General features: G+C 36.4%; 3 protein-coding genes across 4 annotated transcripts; 2 read left to right on the top strand and 1 right to left on the bottom strand.

Annotated features, from left to right (window-relative positions):
• Nucleotides 1-126: 126 nt before the first annotated feature.
• Nucleotides 127-3,280, bottom strand: LOC116171462. Its single transcript, XM_031488321.1, has 2 exons — nt 2,983-3,280; nt 127-1,174 (listed from the first exon to the last, which is right to left on the bottom strand). Exon 2 carries the CDS (start codon nt 953-955, stop codon nt 170-172), a length of 786 nt encoding a protein of 261 aa, XP_031344181.1. The 5' UTR covers nt 956-1,174; nt 2,983-3,280; the 3' UTR covers nt 127-169.
• Nucleotides 3,281-5,625: 2,345 nt separating this feature from the next.
• On the top strand, nt 5,626-13,506 carry LOC116170408 (protein Mo25). Of its 2 annotated transcripts, XM_031486780.1 has the most exons (6): nt 5,626-6,277; nt 6,325-6,493; nt 6,540-6,704; nt 12,162-12,266; nt 12,319-12,503; nt 13,024-13,506. In XM_031486780.1, the coding sequence occupies exons 1-5, from the start codon at nt 5,889-5,891 to the stop codon at nt 12,499-12,501; spliced, it is 1,011 nt and encodes a 336-aa protein (XP_031342640.1). In that variant the 5' UTR covers nt 5,626-5,888; the 3' UTR covers nt 12,502-12,503; nt 13,024-13,506. The 2 variants fall into 2 exon arrangements, with proteins under 2 accessions (XP_031342640.1, XP_031342639.1); XM_031486779.1 differs by lacking the exon at nt 13,024-13,506 and having other exon boundaries at nt 12,319-12,605.
• Nucleotides 13,507-14,499: 993 nt separating this feature from the next.
• Nucleotides 14,500-25,054, top strand: LOC116170407 (sentrin-specific protease-like). Its single transcript, XM_031486778.1, has 4 exons — nt 14,500-14,835; nt 14,890-14,972; nt 17,098-18,001; nt 24,133-25,054. Exons 1-4 carry the CDS (start codon nt 14,771-14,773, stop codon nt 24,995-24,997), a joined length of 1,917 nt encoding a protein of 638 aa, XP_031342638.1. The 5' UTR covers nt 14,500-14,770; the 3' UTR covers nt 24,998-25,054.
• Nucleotides 25,055-25,306: the final 252 nt, after the last annotated feature.

The following is a 25,306-nucleotide window of genomic DNA, read 5'->3' as shown; positions in this document are numbered from 1 at the left end:
GGTACCCTCTTAGGTTGAACCTCTTCTTAATTATATTTCGCCATCCAATCCGAAGACATTAGTTAGAATACTATGTAGCTGTTTAAAGATGACAGGTTTTTCAGGATATGTGAGAAAGAACTCTGCTTTCCGAACTGAACTGGTTTAATAATTTTAGAACTACGTTGACCTAGCTAGAACTAAGTACAGTATTAGCAAACAGGTTGGCTTCCGAAAACGGTCTTTTGTAGAAATTACAAAAAGTTTTGGACTTCGCCGTCCATCCTGCCGTTTGACGAATAGTCTCCACTGGCACTCCTAATTGGAAGGCTTTCGATGTTGCAGCATGGCGGGTAGAGGGTGCTTTGAAGATTTTGGTATTCACACCAGCCTGTTCCAACGTGTCCTTCACCCACCTACTTAGTGTCTGCTTACTCGCTATCCGATGAGGTTTCTTGTATGTAATAAAGAGGAAATCAGTGTTTGACGTGCGTAGTTGTTTAGTCGCTGCCAAGTACTCCTTTAATGTTGTGGCTACGCAAAGATTAGGAGTCTCAGTGAAATATGGAAGTTGTAGACAGGGTTGATTTCTTCCCGGGCCAGAAGTTTTAATTTTGTCTTCTATTAATATTTGAAACCCAGTCCTTGACTCAATGATGTTGGGTAGCCGAATTAGGGAAAACGTCTGCATTCGGTGAGCCGTTGAAAGAGCCAGAAGTGTGACTAGCTTCTCGGAGAGCGCTTGCAAGGTGGGCGTAGAACGTTTTTCCAGGAAACTTAACACTATGTGAGGGTCCCAAACCACATCGTATCGAGGTTTTTGCGGTCGCAGCTTCGATATTCCCTTCAGGAAACGACTAACAACTGGGTGGCCAGCTAAATCGGTGGACAAGATTAGAGATAGGGCCGAACGATGCGAGTTGAAAGTTCCATAGCTCTGATTGCCTGTATCGTAGAGATACTGCAGGAATTCCATCACATGTGCAGGTGTGCCGTCAAAGGGAGAGATGCCTTTTTTGGCGCAGTAGGGCCACCAGAGCTTGAACGTCCCTCCATATTGTTGGATGGTTGCTTCCGATAAGGAGTGCAAAATTGTTTCTACTACATTTTTTGGCAGCTCCTTTCGTGTAAACGCTTCCCTGATAACCTGGCCGCCAGTAGAGAAAGGTTGTTCGCCAAAGGGTGGGGTTGCTTGCTGTAAGGATGAAATAACAAATCATTACTAGGATGAAAAACGATTGGCTCTTGGGCCAATAAGTTAGAAAAGAGTGGGAACCAGGCTTGATTTTCCCACCTTGGGACAATTACAATTCCTTCAGCCTTGTCGTCGATTATCTTTTGCAATACTCTTAAGATCAAGGCGAATGGAGGGAAAGCATAGAAGGCCAGATTACTCCATTGAATAGTGAAGCTATCAACCTTGACGGCATCAGGGTCCCTTTGCCAGGAAACATAAATAGGGCATTTGTGATTGTTTTTGGACGCGAACAAATCTATCTCTGGTAACCCGAAGCGTTTGGTCACCACCTTAAACGCCCTGTTGCTTAAGCTCCATTCGGTTTCGGGTGTTAGGCTCCTGGATTCTCTGTCGGCTATCCAATTGTCCGAAGAGCTGATATAGGACACGTGCAGCCAAAGGTTTCGCTCCTCACACCATTCCCAAATCCTCTTTGTGAGATCAAAAAGCGCTGAATGGTGAATGCTCCCCATTTTATTAATATAAGATAACGCAGTAGTATTATCGCATCTTAATAAGATGTTGCTGTTGGAGCAGGACGAAGCAAAACCTTTAAGTGCAAAGAAAATTGCTAAAAGCTCTAGGTAATTGATATGATGTAGTCTGTCTTCAGGAGTCCACCACCCACGAATTCTACTCTCTCCGCAGCAAGCACCCCAACCAGTAAGCGAGGCGTCTGAAAAAACCTCCAGCACAAATTGATCCTTCCTAATGTCATTAAAAGCAGCGTCAATTGAAGTAAGCCACCAAATAAGGTCTCGCTGTAAGTCTACGTGCAGTGACATTGACGCAGAGTACCTCCCTTCACTCACCTGGAGGGCCAAATGTTTGTGCCGTTCGAAAATTTTGGTACGTAACCACCCGTATTTGACTCCCGGGCAGACCGACACCAGATAGCCAATAAAACCTGCCCAATCGCGAATTTTACAGCGTTTCAAAGACAAGAATTTACTGGTCCACTTCTTTATTTTTTCTTTCTTTTCTATTGGCAGAAAAATTGTGAGTTGCTCCGAATCGAGCATAAAGCCCAGGAATTTGATGGTCTTGTTAGGGATTAACCGGCTTTTTTGTAAGTTAATGGAAAATCCCAGAGACTGCAAAAAATCGACTGCTACCTTAGTATTACGGAGGCAGCCATCGTAGGAAGAATTCAATAGTAAGATATCGTCCAGGTAGCACACGCACAAAATATTATGAGATCGCAGCCATTGTGTTACCGGGCGCATGAGTTTAGTGAAAACATAGGGCGCGGGAGATAACCCAAATGGCAGACAGGTGAACTCGTATAACTGCCGATCAAACTCAAATCTTACAAATTTCCTAGAATTTGGGTGGATTCGTATATGGAAGTAGGCGTCCTTAATATCGATGGATGTAAACCAGCAGTCTTTTTTGATGAGTCTCAAAGCAGTTCTAATGTCCTCCATTTTAAAATGGGGAGACTCTAGGAAAGTATTAAGATACTTTAAATTCAAAATGAAACGTTTCCCGCCATCGGGTTTATCCGCTAGGAAGATATTGGAAACACACTGTCCCGGGTGAGACTCGCACCTCACTATTGCTTTGGACTTTAGTAGAGACTTGATTGCATCAAACATATCTAAATTCTGGGCTGTCCAAACTTTAGGTAAGTGCCCGATGCAAAAACTTGGTGGGGTGGCGAAAGGTAGTTCATAGCCTTCTATCCACTGGAGTAAAATAGGGTTTGTCGTTATTTTGCGCCAGTTAACCAGGAAATGATGGAGTCTGCCCGCAATAGGACTTACCTGAATTAGCGTTTGTAACTCTTTAGATGGGGTTTGTGCCCTCGGGATGACCTCGTCACACCTCTGTGACGGGTCGGGCCGAAGCGGTTTAAAGGACGGCCATCTCTTTCAGTAGCGAAGGCTCTTGAATCCCGTCTTCGAAAACTTTCGCTCCGTCCCCCTCTGGCTGTTGAAAATCTTGTCCCGGTACTCGCTTTTAGCTCCTTCCCTGCAGTCTGTATAGATTTTGCGTCCCGTACGCACTCAGAGACGTTGGCGCCAAAGAGAAGCTCCCCTGGCTTGGTCTTTTCTAGAGCTTCTTTTAAATTGTTATTGAGCGTTGGTACTATCAATTTGCGCCTGGTATCGGATCAACATATATGTATAGGTATATATCTTGATCGACTTCTAGGGGCACTGGTAGTAAACCTGACACCCCTTCGAAGTTGTAATGGAACTATGTCCCGAGCACCAGTTTTCGTTACAAATGTGACATGCGAGACCCCCGCGTATGCCAGGAAGTTATAGGCACAATGGATGTCAAGGACCTACCAGGCTCCTCCCTGCGGAAAGTCCTACCAAAGGCCCGTCCTGAAATCGCTTCAAAGATGGTGACCAGGTCATCCGAAACCCATATATGAACTTCACAAGCAATGTTAAAAAAACGTTTGTGACGTTAAACGAATGTTGCATTTTAAAACATATCAACGATACTTCGATGGCTTGTTTCTAACCCGTGGTTACGATGTTTACGCCATTAAAAAACATTGATATATTTACATTTTTGAAAGATGATAGTTAATCGGTGACGCGAAACGTCAGATACAAAATTTAAAACTAACATCTTGTAGAGGGAAAAAAGTGACCATAATATTGTGTCATTTATTTTGAAATATCTTTTTAAATAACATTGGTAAAAAATAAAAACGATTTTGCAAAATTTAGTTTTTTTCAGAATATTTCTGAAAGTAGTCAGATTTTTTCAGTTTCAAAACGGCATTTTGTTAAGCGTCAAAATACGCAACTTGGCCAAATTTAAACTACACCTACCTATCTCTTACAGTTCCCGAGATATGGTGGCCCTCGAATTTGAATCAGCCTGTATATAGGCCCCACGGGGAACCGTTTTTCAAGATCGGGAATCATATGTAGATATGTATATATATAGCAAATGAAAAGCGTCAGTCCATATCATACTTTCTGGAAAAGTGCACGTCAGCTTTCATTCCTTATCGGTTATCGCCGATGACTGATCCTTTATCGGCTTGATGGCAACGAATAAAACCTTGCGTTCTAAATTATATTCAGAGTTGTAGAATTTGCAAGAAATTTCAAAAGCCAAAAATCCAAATTATTTGTATCCAAAGCTACCCACTAATTTCAATCACCATAACCTTAATACTAAACAAATAAAAAATATTTTAGAGGGACTAATGTCGAAAATGAATTAAAAACAGTAAGAGAGTTGAAGAGGGTCTAAGGAAACCAATAATTTGGATCTACTGCTAAGGAAAGTAGAAAACGAGAGGCACTTTTCAGAGGAGAAACGAACGCGTAAGCTAAAAATAAGTTTCAATTAAATCTTAAAAATATGTTTATGCAAAAGAATAATGAATAATGTACTTTAATGTTGTGTATTATTTACCTTCTATAATAATTAATAGTAATTTATACCTATTTTTTAATAATAATGTTATTTATTCAAGTAAATGTTGGAACTCTTGAAAACAGAAAAAATACATAAACCGGAACCGTCACCGTAACCCGTAATAGTACATTATACCTATATCAAGGTAGAGAAGTCCAGTATTATTGCCTGAGCACCAAGATTACATCTCGAGGCGCTTGCGCCGAGGGGTGTAAGGTGCGAAGGCAATAATAGACTTCTCTACCGTGGTATATGTACTATTTTTTTCACTACTAGCAGTTTGAAGTCCTCTAAATTAACATATATTATATTGATAAGAAAGTGAACGGTTGGACAGAATTTTTTGTTTATTACTTTAACATGTCAATCAAGTACGTGAAAGTACAAGTTAAACAGGCCGTATTTTGTTCTGTCATTGAGATGTTTTCAAAGAGAAATTTCGTTCCATTTTTTTCAAAATGTGATAATTTTAGGTATATGTAATTTCTCTGGAAATGGCGGATGGTGGCAATCATTCATTTTAGAGAACTTATGTAAGCGTTTATTGAGCGAAATTTTGGTGTTGTTTTCTAAAAGTGACAGCGTGACAGTTCTCATTATTGACTACTAGTTAATAATGTCCACATATTATTAACCACTTTGAACAAATGCCGAGAAAGCCTACTTTACAAGTGGAAAAAACTAGGTTAATAATCATATGTGATCAGACGCTAGTAGTGAAAAAAATAATTGTAGCGGAATAGTGCGGAACCGGAACCAGTATTTCATATGGGTTCTAACTTGCCTGCGCATAAGTAGGTAGCATCAAATAAATCGCATTAAAATTTTTGCACCGCATATACTTATTGAGAAATTCGCGTAAATACATATATGTATGTTGGTATAGTTATGGACTGGCCGGCGTGATAAGGAAATTCTGCCACAGATTACACTACTGTGAGTTTACAATAAATTGTTAGAACAAATAAGAATTAGGTATAACGAATTCGAAATTATGAGAAATAGGAATTATTCGTAGTTTCCCCATAGTCACACGACTGTCAAAAAGTACAATAGATACATTCAACGTTCGGAATTCGGATGCTAAAAAAAATTAAAAATTGTTAGTGATGTGTAAATGAACTAACAACTTTCGAACTTATTTCACCTTTCTTTATTAAATACATAAAATTTATCCGCTCAATACTACAATACGTCAGGGAGATTACTTCAGAAGACGTCAACCTAAAGATTGACAATACTAAAAACAAAATTAGTCATTAATTATTATTAATAAAGAATGCCCCTTTTTGGTAAATCACAAAAGAGTCCTGCAGATGTGGTCAAAGCCTTAAAAGAAGCAGTTAATTCGCTCGAGAAGGGCGATAAGAAAGCGGAGAAAGCGCAAGAGGACGTTAGTAAAAATCTTGTACTAATCAAGAACATGCTGTACGGAACCTCCGATGCGGAACCGCAGACTGATATAATTGTGGCACAATTAGCGCAGGAGCTGTACAACAGCAATCTTCTTTTATTGTTAATTCAGAACTTAAATCGCATCGATTTCGAAGGCAAGAAAGATGTGGCGCAAGTTTTTAATAATATATTACGAAGACAAATTGGGACTAGATCGCCTACCGTGGAATATATATGTACAAAGCCCGAAATTCTGTTCACTTTAATGACTGGGTTTGTGTCGATTATACTTTTAAGTTGGAATTAATTTGAATTTTTAGTTACGAACATCAAGAGATCGCCTTGAATTGTGGGACGATGCTACGGGAGTGTGCCAGATATGAAGCTTTAGCCAAAATAATGTTATACTCTGATGATTTTTATAACTTTTTTAAGTACGTTGAAGTATCCACTTTTGATATAGCATCAGATGCCTTTTCAACTTTCAAAGTATATCTTTAAGTAATTACTTTGCGTACTTATCCTGATCTTTTAGGAATTACTGACACGTCATAAAATACTATGTGCGGATTTTTTGGAAATGAATTACGATAAAGTCTTCAATCATTATCAACGACTTCTTAATTCTGAAAATTATGTTACACGTCGGCAAAGTCTTAAATTACTCGGCGAACTTCTACTCGACAGGCATAATTTTACAGTGAGTAAACCATTTTGAACTGATACGAATCATCCAAAATTGAGGTATGGAGAATTCGCATGTATGGAGTTATGTAGCACTCCTCCATGACGAATAAGAATATCCCTCTGCCATTAGTTTGTAACTCGGAAAGAATATTCGAACTATGATTGCAAATGATTTAGGTGGCAAGGATTTATGTACACAGTGTTTAGGTCACAAATTCTGTTACTTATTGTAATTTTTTTTATTTAAGCGAATAATTAGAGTGCGAGTAAAACAGCAGATGAACATAGAAAAATTGAGAGAAATCATTTCTGGATTGTGGGAGAAATCAAATGAAATATCAAGCTTCACTTAATTTTTGTATATACAGGCTGTCCCAAATTCGCAGGTGACCATTTAGATCTCAGAAACTGTACGAGAACAAAATTCGATTAAGGGGAGATAGTGTCCTGTTTTGGGGCCGAACTTAACGCTGCTTTAAAAGTGAAGGAACTCGTAGTATTTACGGAGATAACCGTATTTTGCTAATTTTTTTTTTTGCTTTTATTTGAAGAGATTTTTGAAAACAAATTGCAACTTTTTCTTTTTAAATGTAAAAAAGCAATGGTTTATTGCCATAAATTAACAAGAAAATCAACTGATAGGAGTACCTACACCACGGTGTAAAATAGACGGTAGGTATATGAACTACTTTTATTTTTAGTACAAGCTTTATTAAGCTCAATTTAGACGTTACATTTTTTGAGTAAAAAAAATTTTTTAACCTGTCTTTTAAAAAATGTAACGTGTACACGATAGTAACGGTCAATTTAGACGTCGAGTTTTTATTTATTTCTAGAAAATAATTTTCTGTTTGCAATAAAATGTAACGTCTAAATTGGGTAAATGAAAATGGAAAATTCTGGCTCAGTCCAGAACTAAATTCAGGACATTTTAAATGATCATTATTTTAAATAGAATGGCCTTTGTCGCCAAGCAATAGAAAATATATACCATTCATTTAATTAACAATCTCAGCGGCAGAAAAGATAAATTGGCCGCAAATAAAATTGTCCAGCTGTGCTTCATATAATTGACCAGTAAGCTACGTTTGTTCCTGTATATTTAATATATATATATTTAATAAAACCCTTAATGGTGTGGTGTATTTTAATTTTCTGAGGAACGGTTAACGAATTACCTACTCTCAAAAATGTAACATTGGAAACCAGGCGAGCCATGTATTTTCAACACAATGTGTGCTCGGCACATCTCTCGGTATATGTGCGAGATTATGTGAATTTGTTGTGTCCTGGCAAATGGATAGGAAAAGGAAGTATTTTTCCCTCGCCATGTTCAATGATTCAACAAATATTCAGAATTTTTTTAAATTTTTTTTTTTGAATCTTTGATACAATATTAAATTTTTTGGTGTTATATTTTGAAAAGAACTGAATCTGCTACCTTTTTAGATTGAAATATAAAAACGTGGTCTATTTAAAAAAATGAGGTTAGGCCCGATAACTTTTTTACCTGATTCCATACACTTATTTTGAAAACAGTAGATAATTCAATAAAAGACTGGCGTAATGACGACCTTTGGTTTGCTGGTATATATTTGAGATGTGCGTGTGTACAGGGTGGTTCAAATTCGTGGCTCACCATTGGGATCTTCGCAACGGTGAGAGATACAGTTGAGGTTAGATGGCGACAAAGCTGCATCTTTTTGTAACTAAAAAAATTTTTTTTGAAAAATGTTTGGAAATAACTGCGATATCACCGGAAAACTGAAAATGTCAAATCTCGCGTTTACGTTTTTCCTAGTTTGAATTGGTCGGAAATGAAACTTCCTTGTTACCACCTTCTAGCACTGTTTTCTGAGAATCTGAATCTGTTATCAGAATTTCCGTAACACGCTAGATGTAGAAGCTACAGGCTACCACTTTCTTAATTTTTATGGACGCCACATTGGATTTTTACGGAATGAGATTCCTATCATAGCAATGTTGATTCAGCAAGATCTAGTTAACCGTGGATGTTTTGTTGAGAAATGAATGTAAAACATTTGGTTTTGAAAAGTTTCTTGTAAATTTGTGTAACAGTATGGATTGTGAGACGTCATTATTTTTCTTTTTTTGTCCTCTATATCTCATTTCGTCAAAACCCAACATGGCGTCCATAAGAAATAAGAAAGTAGTAGCCTGTAGCCATACACAGTTTTTTTACAGGGTGTTCAGTTTTCTTATACAACCTTAAACTACATTTTTTATATGGACCACTCTATATAACGGGTCGGGCAGAGGAAGCCGACACATTTAAATTTTTTCTAGTGCGGCCGCGGCCGGATCAAAAGAGATGGGTTAGTGGCTTCACGAGTAAAAAGTAAACAATTGAAGGTTTACAATTCTTTATTTACTGAAAATAATATCGTTCAAATGATGCCCGTTATGGGCGATACAATTATCCAGGCATTTTTCAAAATTTTTAAAAATTTGTTCAACAAAGCCGGCTTTATTTTGGAAATTTCTTCCTCAATATTAGTTTGTAATTCGTCTAGTGTTCGAGGTTTAGTAACGCATACCCTCTGCTTCAAATATTGTCACAGGAAGAAGTCGCATACGGATAAATCCGGCGAACATGGCGACCAGGAAAATTTAGTTTTGCGGGAGATCAAGCGGTTACCAAATGTTTTGCGCAAGTAATCCAACGTTGTTTTCGACGTATGGCATGTGGCACCATCTTGTTGAAAAAATTGTGGCTTAGTTTACATCTATGCTTCAATGGGGGTTTACAGTATAGTTGAATTCCGCAGTTCTAATTTAATAAGCGTGTACCTGAAACCATAAAACATTTTTTTGGACAGTAAAAGTTTATTTAAAAATAGAGGCTGATTAGCAAAAAAATAATGAACATGTGCGATTTTAAAGGTTTATTCAAAACGATATGATTGTGGCGGGCTCTGTGACGTAATAAGCTCGACCAATCAGCTCCTAGAACCATTCAGATGACATAACGACTTGGCAATATTGCAGGAGAATGGCATTTATAACTTGCGTCATCTGTCACAGGCACTTGTCACTTTCGTGCTAGATGCAGTTAAACATCCCTCTCAAAACGTCAAATGTGACAAACGTCAGACCCTCGCGTAAGGTTGCCAGCTCACTTCTACGTGATTGGTTGTAGGTTTGTGACGTATTTAGTCTGAAGCGTTTCAAATTCGGACTAAAAACACAGCTTTTCAATAATTAATTTTGGGTTTATTTTACTCGCAAATAAAAATTGAGGACACACGGGTCTTTTTATTTTTAATGTACTTTGTGGATCAGAAATAAAAAATGAAGGCGGGATGACCCCATTCCGGTATTACAAATGTTTGCACTATAGCCACATAGAGCTACGTGTTAATGATTTGCTCGAAAAAGTAAGGCTCGACTATCCCCCACTTGGGTCGCCGTCTGTGGTAACCCTGGTGGCTTTTTTTCATGGCCGAAGCCGTCTATTTTGGTAGATCTCTAACAATAACAAAGTTATGGAGCATTAAGAAATCGAATAAATTCGAGAAACGCCTCCTAGCGGCCAAACTATTAGAGAAGTTGCGCAATTAAAGGGCTGTTGTCATGCTGCAAAGAAAAGCAGAAAATTTCGATTACTTCCGAAGATATGCCAGAAAAACCGAAATTTCCCGATTTCGTAAGAATACCTTTCGGAAAAATAACCTGGAAAATGGAAAATATATTCGATCAGTATTCTCGCACGATTAGAGCGTTGCGCGCGGGTGCACCATCTTGTTGAAACCGATAGTTTCCAACTTTTGTTTTTTTTTGTGTGCCATACAGCGTTGTATTTATTCGTAATAAAAAATGCTACTGAATACAGTATGTACTCTTTTTTTACAGGCTATATAAAAGAATAAGGTTGGTGATGACTACTCTGAAACGAATCGTTGTATTGAAAACCTATCAAGCTATGTTGAAGAGGTCAAAAAGTGACAATGAGAAAGGGTTTTTAATTTGTTTGTATTTGTTCAAATAACATTAGAAAAAAATAAAAGCTAAATCGGCTAATTTCCGTTTTTCTGGCATATCCTCGGAAGTAATCAGAATTTTCTGGTTCTCTTTAAAGCACGATGATGACTCTGTAATTGCGCAAGTTTTCCCTAATTTGACCATCATCGTACCTTCTATGGTTTCCGAGATCCGCATCATAGACATCCTGTATATAAATATATGCGAACGCTGTTAGATCTATATGCAAGTGGCGGCTTTAGGCGTTTGTGGAAGCTAAACGAATTGGTCCATAATTCGTATAGATTGTGCGATTTCGTGAAATTCTGACCATTCCGACCAAGAATGACGGTTGAAATGTTTGATTCTTAACGTGTGATTTCTTGATTTTCTTGTCAAAAAATCCCTGCGATAGCGCAATGTAGTCGAAAACGCGATGAACTTGTGTAGAAAAACATTGTAGGACGTAAGTGTAATTTTTCCTTGGTGAATTTTCAATAATGTTCTGCCGTCAAAGTAAAAAGTATGTAGACCTTTTTAACATTCATCAGATTTGAATGAGCTATCAAACACTGTCTAAGATAAGAGAGGTTCATGGACTCCCTATCTTTAGCATAAGCACAAAGTAATAGAGATGGAAGGTTTTGGCTTAGTATCATACTTCCACTAGTGGTGTTTTCTTACAAAAATCACGATCGCGCGCATTTAAGGTCAGCACAAATCCAAATAGATAGGAAAAAATTTATGGTATTGTACCTCGAAAGCATATGTTTTAAACCAGGTATTGTGAACATGAACACGGAAATACACGCATTCATGTAAGTGGTTGATTTAACTAGGAGTTGATACATATCTCTCTGTTTTACATAGTTATTTTATTCTATGTGGTTTAGGCGTTTACTACAATCAAAATTATAAGAACTGGTTTGGTACATCTATTGATGGGGGTACTCGAATATACCCCGCGCATAATAGCGAATATTCGCGCATTTTCGCCACCAATTTGCGAGCAGATTGCATTTTCAACGTACACCGTCAACAATTTCGATGTTTTTTTCGATTCTAATAGAATAACTATAGACTTAATTTATGTAGGTCAGCAGTTCTCAACCTCTTTTGGTAACATAAGACATGAACACTTTCACAGCCTGTGATTTAGCGCAACTACTGAGCTTAATTTTATATTGATACCCTTCTAAAGAAAAACAAAAATATTGTACAAAAATGGTATATCCAACTGTATTTTAGTACCTACCAGCTTTGATGTAGAAATTTATTTATTTATTTATTTAATATCCCTCTCTTGTTCTGGGCCCTCAACAGGCTTGCGCCCAATTTCAGAGTGACCCGCATAATGCTTTTTAGAGGTGCCTCTGTTCTGTACTATTTTGGTATTTACCTTACGAATTAGGAAAACTGCAGGAGAACCTAATTCGGAGTAGCATTTCGTGTTTGACCAATTGTAACTACTCCTTAATTTTTATTCCAGGTAATGACGAGGTATATTTCCAACCCAGATAACTTAAAACTTATGATGAATATGTTGAAAGAACGGTCTAGGAATATCCAATTCGAAGCTTTTCACGTGTTTAAGGTAACCTTTTTTTAGTTGATCCGACAATTGCAACATTTCTATAATTTTGTAGGTGTTTGTCGCTAACCCTAACAAACCGAAGCCTATTCTTGATATTCTTCTTCGTAATCAAGATAAACTTGTAGAGTTCCTCATGAAATTTCACACCGATCGGGCGGAAGACGAACAGTTTAACGACGAAAAAGCATACCTTATACGACAGATTAGAGAACTACGACCCTCAGCGGATCATTAACAGTTTAGTAACTAATTATCACTGTAATACTTTATACATATATAATGTATTAGTGCTGTTGCTGTTTATTCGTTGCATTTATAAAGACAAAATATTTTTATGCACCATTTTGTTTTAATTTATTATTTTATTTTGTGTTTCGATACAAATCATGAGAGTTGACTCGAACTCTGGCTATGAAAGAAAATAAGCAACCTTTATTAACTGTGACGAACTACAACATCAACTAATATTAGCCTAAGCGCTTGTTTTGGGATGGTATGCGATGCGTAAGCATTATGTTAATAGTGGGTGTATTTAGATTTTATATTTATATACAAAAATTGTTGTTTATGTGTGAAAAGAAAGACCTGAACATTTGCAACGCTCGTTTGTTATTATTTCTTATAATTAGTTATCAGTAACTTTGGTAATTGTAGCTTTTGTTGCTGATTTATTTTATTTCTTAATTATGTAAAAGTATTTGTTGCCTCTGATGTGTTGTATATAATTTAAAGTCATTTGATTTCATTTCTGTTGTAGGCAATAAAAGAGACTGCAGCTATAACTAAAACTGGTAGATACTTTCTTAGGACGTTTTTGTGAAATTACAATTTCAATATTTCATATAGGGGTGCCTGCCAAGTGCTACACGTTATTCTAGGACTTAAAAAAAAAGTAACAAAAGGAGTTTATTAATTCTAAATGCTAGAAATCTAAATAAAATAGTTTTTTAAATCGAATTTATAACCAAAGGTAAATATGTGGACTGTTAAGTTGTTATACCCCTAGGATATTAGAAATGTTAGAAAACGAAGGTCGAGTGTTCTCACTCGGTATTCTTAATCAACTAAATCGATTATCTTCCTTTCATTATTATGTTTAATATGTAATTATGTATTTTAATAACTACATGAACTTGTTGCAGTTTTATTCAACTATGTATTTTAAAACTTCTTTAAATGCTATGGGTTGCCCTATTTATTTCTGCAGTATAAATGCAAATAAAATATACTTCCTGCAATATTTATGCCTTTTTTTAAAATTTGTTTGTGCTAGTTTTTGACTTTTGTGTAGAACGTAGTAACACCTGACTGGGTCGAATGGCACCGAAAATTAAAATTTCTCCTTGATGTGCTTCACAGCACATAATAGTATATCATCTTGTCCATTAACCACAAGTCGACCCTTGCACATGTAAGAACAGTAGGTACATTTTAGTTTGTGGACATGGACAACAGGCGGCCATAACCATGAACTGGTATATCACATTCAGTGATCTACAGGCCTAAATGAAATACAGTATCACATTTCAGTTTTGCTACTCACGTATAGGCAAATATGCAGGTACCGTAAGTATTTGTATGGGTGGTTTGTATCATGGATGGTTGAATACGTCATCCCAAAGTCGTAACTATCGAATTAAAGGTGGTGACTTATCAGTTTATAATTCTTTTTTTTTGTCGTTACGTGGAAAAGTGGGTGGAAAGTCTAAAATCAACAATTGCGAACGCGCATTTTTAGAAAAATTCAGGAAATGGAGATCGCCCAACTGCGGTATAGACAAATCTTAACCAAATTGCGTACTGTAAGGGGTCCGCTCTCAATACCTAATATCAGGATCCCTTCCCTTTCTGCTTTTTATTGAGCGAAGTAGCTAATCCAAAATAAAAGATTTAAAAGGCGCGTTTGTTAAAATTTCAGCAAGATCGGTATACTAATACAAAATGTGCCTGTGCTCATGCGCGCACGCAGTTTTGGGAATGTTTAATATCGATCGATTTTCTTAACAGGTTCTTCTGTAAAAATTTGAGAAAGAACAGTGCAAATAAGGGTTACCTTTACGCATGGACGCATGCAGATTTTCACAAGAAGTCTACTCATATCAAACTGCAATTGTAGAAATGGGTACCTCAAGACAAATCACGTGATTAAATTGGGTCAATTATATTGACCGTCCTTGTACAATGCGTAACAAACGTTTGGCAACGCTGCAATAACATTGTCGCCAGACGGCTAGCCGCGCAGGCGTAGCTAAAAACAGCCATATTAGCTCGAACACTGGCTGTATTTACCGATGTGAAAAATCTTCATTTTTACTGTTAGTTAACATTTTTAAATCGCTTGTTGAATCAGATTCGTATTTGATAATAAGTCTTCACAGAAATCGCATAAACATTCGGTTATTACTGTTGAAATGACCGGAGCTCTATCAACGCACTTCTGGTTTGTTTATAATGATCATCAGATTTGCAGCGCATTTTGATCACGCTAATTAGAATAGTTCGCTATGGTCGATTTTATTAATTTTATCAAGAACTTAATCCTTCCTTTTGATAGCCCGCGAAAACGAAAGTAAGTTACCTTAACCTATCAATGTTGGTCGAATATCCGCATTTCTCTTTGAAGGGTTTCTAACGACGATATCTACAGCCCCATTAATGCCAAACTGCGAAGGATTAATTCGTCAACTATGGCTGCTCGATCAGATGGTAAGTGTAGAGCTCTTTTTTTAATTTTGTTGTTTTAAGTTTTGAAACATTGGAATTCTTGTGGTCGGTGAAGTAACAAAAACTGAAACCAAAGTACCAAGAAACCACAATAAAATGTACACATTTTGACAGCTCGCTGTCAGGATCCATGTTTTTGTTTCAGTTTTTGTTATTCTATTGCTTACAGTTCCATTATTTATATTTTAATTGCAAGATCTACAAAATTTAACGTTCCGTTCAATGTAACATGGTGTTAAATTCAGTACTTGGGCACTGTAATTGGTTGTTTCACTGTCAGGATTCATAAAATGTCAAAAATTAACCAATGACAGCTGAATCGCATGATTAATAGAGGCCTAATTAAGGTTCCATGTGTCTGTTTTTAGTATTATTATGTAGGTAGTTAGGCACTCTCCTTTTTGTTGGCATGCGGACTATAGTATTGATTTGTCATATATACAGGGTGTTTGAAAAGTATGGAAAATCCTGTACTTCTAAATATACACGGTGTTTTTCTGATTTTTAATATAAAGATCTCGGAAACTATCAGAGACATTGCAATGCGAAAGGAATTACAGTCTTACAAGCTTATATATTCCCTTTTTGATTTTTGGAAAAAATCCACGGCCGACAAGATATCTTGCAAAAATGTTTTTTTCAGGATATCGTTTGGAGGATATCAAGGAAAAAGTTGTACATGTCATTAAAAAGAAAACATTTTTTTTCTTATGGGAGTAATTATTTTATGGGTCAGTATTGGAAGCCAATGTGAAACTATCACCTAAAACCTCCCTGCCACAGCCCTCCTTTATGCAGTGTTGCGAATTTTCTTAAAAATTAATTTGATTTATTTTAAGAAGTACATTTATCTGACAGTGTCACATACCAAATTTCACTAAGTGAAAGGTAACGTATGCCCTACGAAATAGAGAAGACGGAAACTTTGTTGTCAGCCCTCTAACAACTCAGGCGCGCCGCTTGTGATTTAAATTATTTGTCCTGCTTTCTTATTCAGTTTGATCTCTAGGTTAGAATTTTTTAGTGTAACATAATGCAGTTGCGGTCACGCTTATATCCTCAATTTTTCGTCGTCTGTCTGTCTGTTCCTTCGAGATCTCGGCCCCTGGGCCACATAGAGACTTCGGGTTTTCGCTAATTCATAGTTACATTATCCGGCAACATCCATGTGGGTTTTGAAACATTTTTTCTTCATTTTTCTTTTTTTTTGGGTGATAGTGTATTCTAACTATCCGTCAAAGATATATTGATATTTTGTCTTCTGATTGTACATCACAATTATGATGACCTGCATTCTTAACCATTGAAATACACCAATACAATGTTTTTATTTTACTTTTTTTAATATAATTTTGTAGATAGATGTTTCGAACAATGGTAGGTAAAATATTAATAAATAATAAAATAATAATAAAGTGTTTTTTATTGATACTACTGCAGAACCAAATAATGATATAAGAAATGAAGACTAATTATACTGGATATATAAAAAAATGTTAAGTAGGGTTGCCACATTGACCGCGTTGACTTCCGGGGCACTATACCTCTGTGAACCAAAATTGTTACTGGGTAAAAATATATCACATTTAAAAATTTATTGGGTAGCTTGTTTGCAATTTGGGCAGATAGAGTGAAACAGATGATTATGCATTCTAATGACATCTGTCATTCTTATTTCAAGGGACCCGTATGACATATGTCAATGTTGTTTCTATAGAAACGACCAGGTCGGCAGAATCTGAGTTAGCTATTTTTGACGTAAATTAAATTTAGAATTGTCAGAAGCTTCACAGATTTATATAAAATAAAGTTGTATTATACACGGCGATACAGGGAAAGTAACGATTTCGTGAAAGTTAATTCAAATTAAAAAATTTAAATGTCCATTTATCATGTCATATAACAAATAACTATTACTTTAAGATGCTGACGTACTTATTATTTGATACGAATCAGCTTTGTTGCTGTGGATAAACATCCTGTACAAAGCGAACAGAGGGAGAAATCATAATTGTCATACTGATCTGCGACTAATTGAATATCTTTTGGCAAAGAGTAACCAATATTTATTGTTTGCTTTTAGTTTAATATGATAAATTTGTTTCAGGTGACGGTTGGCATACCCCTTGTAATGTGAGCCATAGAAGCAGTTTTCGTAACTCTTTGCATAATCGATCCTCATCGAACAACTCTAAGGAGAATGTAACTGTCATAATCGACGATGATGATGACGATGTTATACAAATCTCGAAACTTAAACCTGCTAACAAATTTACTTCTACACCAAATCTATCGGTTTCATCAAGATCTAACTTACACATGAATGGTAATGGCGACGACGTGACAATTTTGAAATATACCAAACCGGTAGATGACAAAATATTGAAAGCGAGAAAATCTGGTTTCGAATACATTAAACCGTACTCATATCTCAACGATAATTCCATCAAAAGCCACACTAAAGCGAACTCGAGGAGCAGCTTTACATCCCCAATTTTGAGTAGTATTCGTGGTATAAAATCTAAAATAAAAATGTCCAGGCCCGCCATACGAAGCTCAGTATTAAACCAATCTTTTCGCTTGGACGAAAAAATGAAATACAAGCAACTGCTGGCGGAGAACGCGCCGAACTACACGTCCGATTTGCGCGAATCGTTTTCGAAGTACAGCACTCCCGTCGGTAAAATATTTATGCACAATCAGACAAAAAGAAATCGGCAGTTAGTTGACCTAGCTTTAAATAAGAACGAGCCTAGTAAGATTATCGATTTAACTGCAATTGGCACAAATGGAACGGTTCGTAGATCGTTGTCCACAAAGGACACAATAAAGAAAGTACTGGACGATTTCTCCACAAACGAGCCAATAACTATTAAGGATTCGGATTCAGATATAGAAATTTTACCGAGACCGCCATCACCAAAACCTGATATTAAAGTTGAACCGGTTAATAGCATTCAGAAAATTATAGATACTTCTGAGGAGACGCATACTGACTGGCTACAGAGGTTGTAAGTATTTTGTTGCATTGTGGTTTCTTGAAAACAAGCATTTTATTCCTGTGTAGATGAATAACTCGAAGGAATACGATGATTGTGAACTAAACACGACTTGTTTTCAACTTCTGTCACATTTTTTCCCCCCGAGTTTTCCCCTAAAAGTTTTACAGCTCCGTTTTTGTGCTAACTGTTATGACTATGTTTAAAAGGAATTATTTTATTTATGCATGAAGGGCATTAATTTATGCCGAGGGCGACAGAGCCCGAAGGCCTCTGGCCCGAGGGATTGTAAGTTGCCCGAGGGTTAAATATTGAGTAATGCCTGAGGTGCATACAACATTTTATTTTTCATCGTTCCAAAGAATGCATTTCCAATATACAAATGTCATGATTATTGTTTGCCCAACATTAAAGTGCTTCATACGAATCAAGTTGCATCTTTTTTCTTACATAATATAACTCCGTCAATCAATTTGACAGGCCATTTGAGGGCATAATGAGATGACAATCCATTATGCCCTTGAGTGTAATAGACTGCTTTATATATCACATATGACAGATATAATTGACATATAATAGGCAAATGAATAGGTAATAATTAATAAATAACTATTAGGTATTTATGCAATGCATTTAAGAGTGCGCTGCAAATGGAGGAGATACACTTATTACTTTTGTTTTATACAATTGAAGAGGCGCGCAGCAATGGCATAATATTATAAATTAATATTGCTCACGCTACTTCTGCTTGTCATTGATAGATGTCTCTATAGCGCTTTTGCACCTCCAGATGCAGTATGGTGCTTACAGACATACAGTACAAACGTGACAATGACAGCACAAGGAGATTATGTTTTGTTTTAATACTTCAATTTAATCATATGTCAATTTGACATCAATGCGGTTAGAAACAAGGACAGCATTATCAAAGAATGACGCAAACTAGTAAGAGAGGCAATTAGTCCATAAGACCCCATAGTGCATCTTGAGGTGCGAACGCGCTATAGTTACGTTCAAGAAAATTCTTCTGTAAGAACTGCACATGTTGATTGATTCTGTTTGTGGTATTAAAACTTAAAACAAAAGTGACACAGTCTACTACTGCAGTCTTGACCAAAATAGGACACATGGTACAATGATATTCCATACATTTAGATAGCGTGTTTTTTATTATAAAAAACAGAAAAAACTTTAAATACATAAGTTGTGGGGTTTATCCTCGGGTTTATCATTACCAGAAAATGTAAAGTAAGAAAACAAATGAATATCGCAAAGTTAGTAAAAAAATGCAAGGAACGCTCTGTATATTTTTCAAAAATTGTATAGATCTTTTCTTTCTGATTTCAAAAACTTAATTGCTTTAGCCGTTGTTGAAATATTTGCATTTATAATATTAATGCTTAAATTGGATAATGAATACAGAAAATGTATTGGAAGTAGTGGGGATGAATATCCGACATGTGTAAATTTACATTTTGTTTAATGAATGTAACTGTTAAAAAGTAAAGTTGGTCTCTAGATTATTTCCAGGGTAAAAATAATATATTAATTAATAATAAATAGTAATGTCCATTTGTTTGGTTACGGCAACTGTGATTTGGTAAAATAATTTGATAATATACTAGAAATGCAAATATTTCAAAAACGATTAAGCCAATGTCGACGTATACATAACAACATGAAATCAGAAAGGAAAGATTATTCTATTTTTGAAAATTATACAGGACGTTTCATTAAACATTTATCAAATTTGCATTTTTGCGATATTAATTTGTTTTTAGCGCATTTCCACAAAAATAAAAAAAATGCGCTATTGTGGCCACTTTGTCCGTTCGTCCGTGTGCTCGTTTTGCGACGCTGAGCTATTGTTCTACTTTTTTCGCTATTTGGTTCGTTATGGTGTCGAGTCTTGCACCAAGGAAGGAATTTTTTCTGTACCGCTTACAAAAAAAGTTATTGTAAAAAAAAACAAAAAACCGTTTTTTACATGTTCCATAATTTTACACTTTTGCCGTTTATTAACGATCCTAGAGATCGTTTATAATTTTGCATTGCTATCTGTCGCCTGCCGGTTGGTCTGTCCGTCTGTTCCTTTGTCTGTCTGTCCATCTATCTGTCCGTGTGAACGATAACTTTGTTTAGAAATGTTCGATCGCTTTTACATCTCCGTTAGTTATGAACTGAATTGCATGAAATTCAATATGGGCATAGCTTTAGCCATATAATACGCAATGCCAAAAGTTGAATCGAATCGATTCAAAATTCACAGTGCCCTTTTCGCATCTCGACCATTTATAAACCGAATTGCAAACTTTTTTACTTATAAAAGTATTTGAATGAAATTTGATACATAGGCACTTGGAATAAAGGAAAATCAAACGCCAATTTCAAAATTTGGTTTTGCGCATGCGCAGTGCCAACTTTTTTATTTATGGAAGAATTTAAACGGAATTTGATACATAGGCACTTGGGATAAAGGAAAATCAAACGCCAATTTCAAAATTTGGTTTTGCGCATGCGCAGTGCCAACTTTTTTATTTATGGAAGAATTTAAACAAAATTTATCCATAGGCACTTGGGATAAAGGAAAATCAAACGCCAATTTCAAAATTTGGTTTTGCGCATGCGCAGTGCCAACTTTTTTATTTATGGAAGAATTTAAACGAAATTGGATACATAGGCACTTGGGATAAAGGAAAATCAAACGCCAATTTCAAAATTTGGTTTTGCGCATGCGCAGTGCCAACTTTTTTTATTTATGGAAGAATTTAAACGAAATTTATCCATAGGCACTTGGGATAAAGGAAAATCAAACGCCAATTTCAAAATTTGGTTTTGCGCATGCGCAGTCCCAACTTTTTTATTTATGGAAGAATTTAAACGAAATTTGATACATAGGCACTTGGGATAAAAGAAAATCAAACGTCAATTTCAAACTTTGGTTTTGCGCATGCGCAGTGCCAACTTTTTTATTTATGGAAGAATTTAAATGAAATGTGATACATAGGCACTTGGAATAAAGGAAATCTAGCGCGAGTTTCAAAATTTTATTTTGCGCATGCGCAGTGCCAACTTTTTTATTTAGAAAAGCATTGAAATGAAATTCTTCTCATAAACTGAAATTGAAGTAGCACGTCAAAAATGGATTGCCCATGTGCAACGCTATCTTTCATATTTGTGGTCGGATTTTTACGATTTTAACAGAAGTTGCATCTTACAAATGGGAAATGAATGCAAGTGGAAATGCGCTTTATGTAAATCGTTTACGATTACTTTTTAACTTGTTTACCTTACATTTTCTGGTAATTTATGATAAACCCCACAACTTTTATATTTAAGGTTTTTTCCTATCTCTTATAATAAACGCGCTGTCTAAATGTTCGGAATAACCCTTTACATGTGCAGATGTGCCTTCTTTCAGTTACAGCTGTTTGTGTTATATAAGAGTTTACTGTCCAACTTTCAGAATCTGCTCTTCAAAAACGAGTATGGTGTACTGAGCTCTTGGCTTCACTCGTGCATATTCTATGTACTTTGTTTAGGAGGAGCTATGCACGTTTTATTCTTTTATAAGCAATAGTCTAAGTTCCGACATAAAGTCAACCTTTGCCCCATCTGTTTACCCTGTGAAATACATTTTTTAACAATTTTTATGTGTAAAACAAACACATTGCAAATGGGTTTCCTAAAAAAATAGTTTTGAGATTTCACTTTCACGAAATGCCCACTTCTATTTGTTCTATTAAGCAAATTTAAGAAAAAAATAATATAGGGTACATTAAATCCTAAAGTTGAAAGCAGCTTGTGTTTATTTGTAGGCGAACAGGTTGAGGAATGGTTTACTGTTGTATGAATCAACCATACTGGTATAATTCACTAGATATTGAATACATATTTGAGATCTCCAAGTTTGTGACTGACTATGGGAATTAGACCTGTGTACAGGGTGAGTCAACGATTGCGCGGCATAACTTAATGCCTTGAAGATTTTTCGATAGAGTGCTCTTGTATTATGATATGGTTGAATATTCTCCACATTTTAAAAATATTCAGAATTATACAGGGTGCACCCACAAAGTAGGGCGCCAAAATTGTACATTTTTTTAAATAGAACCCCCTGTATTTGAATGCATTTTTGAATTCTACGTGTAATTGTAAGTCTTTTTTATTATATGGTTAATATCCGAAAAGCTAGTAGTTTTAAAGATAATTCGATTTTTAAGAAAAATTGGGCATTTGCAAGCGTCTTGTCAAAATTATTGCTTAAAATTTTATTCCAGGTTTTATATCTTTTATCCTGGGTTAAGTAAAAGTCAAATAAATACATCTATTATAAAACATTAAAAAAATAGCTTACAGGGTGTTTTTTCTAGATCCAAAGTTACAAAACTTCATATTAAAAGTCCTCGTTTGAGATCGAAGGGACTTCAGCGCATTTTTGTGTGGCAGATCAGTATTCTATTAGCCACTTTCGACTCCACCATCAGTAAGATCGTGTCGGGGGCTACCACATTCCCTTTGACGGTACCCACTTCCGACGTTCCGTTCACCCGCAATTCGTGTTTGAAGATTTGACTCCACCATCAGGAAGATTGTGTCGGGGGCTACCACATTCCCCTTGACGGTACCCACTGCCGACGTTCCGTTCACCCGCAATTCGCGTTTGAAGATTTGACTCCACCATCAGGAAGATGGTGTCGGGGGCTACCACATTCCCGTTGACGGTACACCCTTCCGACGTCCCGTTCACCCGCAATTCGCGTTTGAAGATTTGACTCCACCATCAGGAAGATCGTGTCGGGGGCTACCACATTCCCTTTGACGGTACCTCCTTCCGACGTCTCGTTCACCAGCAATTCGCGTTTGAAGATTTGACTCCACCATCAGTGAGATCGTGTCGCGGGCTACCACATTCCCTTTTACGGTACCCACTTCCGACGTCCCGTTCACCCGCAATTCNGACTACTTCTCGAAGACGCGCGCGCCGCCTCGCAAAAAGTCGTTAATTTCGCCCCTAGGACAAAAAACAAAATTCCGCCACGCAGGAGTTGTGCGCGTTTACAACATCTTTCCGACGACACCAATTTCAAAAGAATCGGACCAAAACTGTAGTAGAAGATAGGAAAAAACTGAAAAACCTTCACGTTAGTATACTACGCTCGAGGATGACGCCCAGATGTCGCCAAACCCACATCATGTAGCCATGTCCCTAAGGTTGACAAATTTCACGGCCCTGTAGATACACGTACACCCGTTGCCTTTCTACAAGAGTTCTTCTACGCGCCCACATTTGCTGCCAGCCAACCAGCCAGCCAGCCAAAGTGAGATTAAAAGCTACTTTTTACAAATAAATTTGCAAAAAATGCGCTAAAAAATCTCACTTTTTTAAATGGAACACCCTGTATATTTTTCTGTCATCATTTAGCTCCTCCAAAAACCTTCAACTTTTGATAATAATGTCCTATACCTATCTCTGATAGTTTTCGAAATATCTTGGTTTTCCTGGGTTTTATATTCTAATCTTAAATAAGTTATATGTAATTTAGATTTTTTAATATGAAGTTTTGTAACTATGGATCTAGAAAAAAACACCCTGTAAGCTATTTTTTTAATGTTTTATAATAGATGTATTTATTTGACTTTTACTTAACCCAGGATAAAAGATATAAAACCTGGAATCAAAATTTAAGTAATAATTTTGACAATATACTGATGCTTGTAAATGCCCAATTTTTCTTAAAAATCGAAATATCTTTAAAACTACTAGCTTTTCGGATATTAACCATATAATAAAAAAGACGTACAATACACGTAAATTCAAAAATGCATTCAAATACAGGGGGTTCTATTTAATACAATGTACCATTTGGGCGGCGCACCCTGTATAATTCCGAATATTTTTAAAATGTGGAGAATACTCAATCATATCATAATACAAAAGCACTATCGAAAAATCTTATCTTCAAGGCATTAAGTTACTCCGCGCAATCCTTAACTCACCCTATACTTGGAGGAGAAGAAAAACTCTTGAGTGTTATTCAGAATGAAATGAGATTCCTAAAAACGAGTATGATTGATCCTCACTCCCCAATCTCTTCTCCAATTAAGTAGTATTATGTTTCGTTGCAAAATTAATATTGCAGGGTTCAAAGACACAAGGCCGACGTGGCCAGATTGCAGCAAAGGGTCCAAAACCAAATCACTCAGACAAACAAAATTGCCGAAGTGACATCGGAAATAAATCAACAACGACTCGAGGACCAAATGCTAAGATGCCTTAAGATTAAGGAGATCGTCTTGCCGGAGCGGTTCGTCGAGGAGGCGTTCCCGGAACTGTCGGAAGAGGACGAATGCCGAATAGATCACGCTCTCAAGACCAAACGCACAAGTCCGACCGAAGTACTTGTCCAAAAATTCAATTTGAACATTACGCGCGCCGACATTCAAACCTTGGACGGATTGAATTGGTTAAACGATGAGGTGATAAACTTTTACATGAATTTACTGATAGAACGCGGAAAGATCGATAAATGGCCGAAAGTGTACGCTATGAATACATTTTTTTACCCAAAATTATTAAAGGACGGGCACGCTTCGCTGAAACGTTGGACTCGACGTGTTGATATCTTTTCCTATGATATTATTGCAGTTCCGATTCACTTAGGTATGCATTGGTGTATGAGTATAATCAATTTTGAAAATCGCACCATACAATATTATGATAGTATGGGAAATCCCAATAATCGATGCCTTCACGCTTTGCGCAAGTATCTCAAAGCCGAGCATTTAGATAAGAAAGGTGAGGAATATGACGTTAACGACTGGGTCTTGGAAAATGTGAGCGATATTCCGCAACAAATGAACGGCAGTGATTGTGGTGTGTTTTCCTGCACATATGCAGAATTTCTCACACGAAAAGCCGGACTTAACTTTAGTCAAGAGAATATGCCGTATTTACGCCGAAAAATGATACTTGAAATTTTAAATGGTGAATTGATTATTCAATAATTCAATGTCCTTTTATTGTAAATGAATTAATCTAGTGTAATAAATTCATTCATCCAAGGAGTGTATCATAATTTATACCTATTTATTTTACGAGTGTTTACATTCTGTGTTAAGTGAAAACAAAATGTTTAATGCCACTTGAAAGAGTTTCAGACTGATTAGTGGGTGCCCAGCTCTGATGGTGTAATAATGTCATTTGTTAGTATTGTAATGTAAATAATGTCTGTTTTAGTGTGTTTATTATAGAATTTTAAGTTGACACATTCCCTTGTTAAATTCAGAAATCGAGGAATCTCATAGGCAGTGGGG

This window comes from Photinus pyralis, unplaced genomic scaffold, assembly GCF_008802855.1.
Source record: "Photinus pyralis isolate 1611_PpyrPB1 unplaced genomic scaffold, Ppyr1.3 Ppyr1.4_LG5, whole genome shotgun sequence".
In the NCBI taxonomy this organism is placed as follows: Eukaryota; Metazoa; Arthropoda; class Insecta; order Coleoptera; family Lampyridae; genus Photinus; species Photinus pyralis.
The sequence above is the reverse complement of the archived record's forward strand: the minus strand, read 5'-3'. Positions and strand labels throughout refer to the sequence as shown.

Coding starts and splice junctions, on each gene's coding strand:
- LOC116171462 (XM_031488321.1), bottom strand. CDS start 955: ATGGAATTCCTGCAGTATCTCTACGATACAGGCAATCAGAGCTATGGA.
- LOC116170408 (XM_031486780.1), top strand. CDS start 5,889: ATGCCCCTTTTTGGTAAATCACAAAAGAGTCCTGCAGATGTGGTCAAA. Junction 6,494..6,539: donor ATGCCTTTTCAACTTTCAAA/GTATATCTTTAA, acceptor CTGATCTTTTAG/GAATTACTGACACGTCATAA. Junction 6,705..12,161: donor TCGACAGGCATAATTTTACA/GTGAGTAAACCA, acceptor TTTTTATTCCAG/GTAATGACGAGGTATATTTC.
- LOC116170407 (XM_031486778.1), top strand. CDS start 14,771: ATGGTCGATTTTATTAATTTTATCAAGAACTTAATCCTTCCTTTTGAT. Junction 14,836..14,889: donor GATAGCCCGCGAAAACGAAA/GTAAGTTACCTT, acceptor TTCTCTTTGAAG/GGTTTCTAACGACGATATCT. Junction 14,973..17,097: donor TATGGCTGCTCGATCAGATG/GTAAGTGTAGAG, acceptor AATTTGTTTCAG/GTGACGGTTGGCATACCCCT.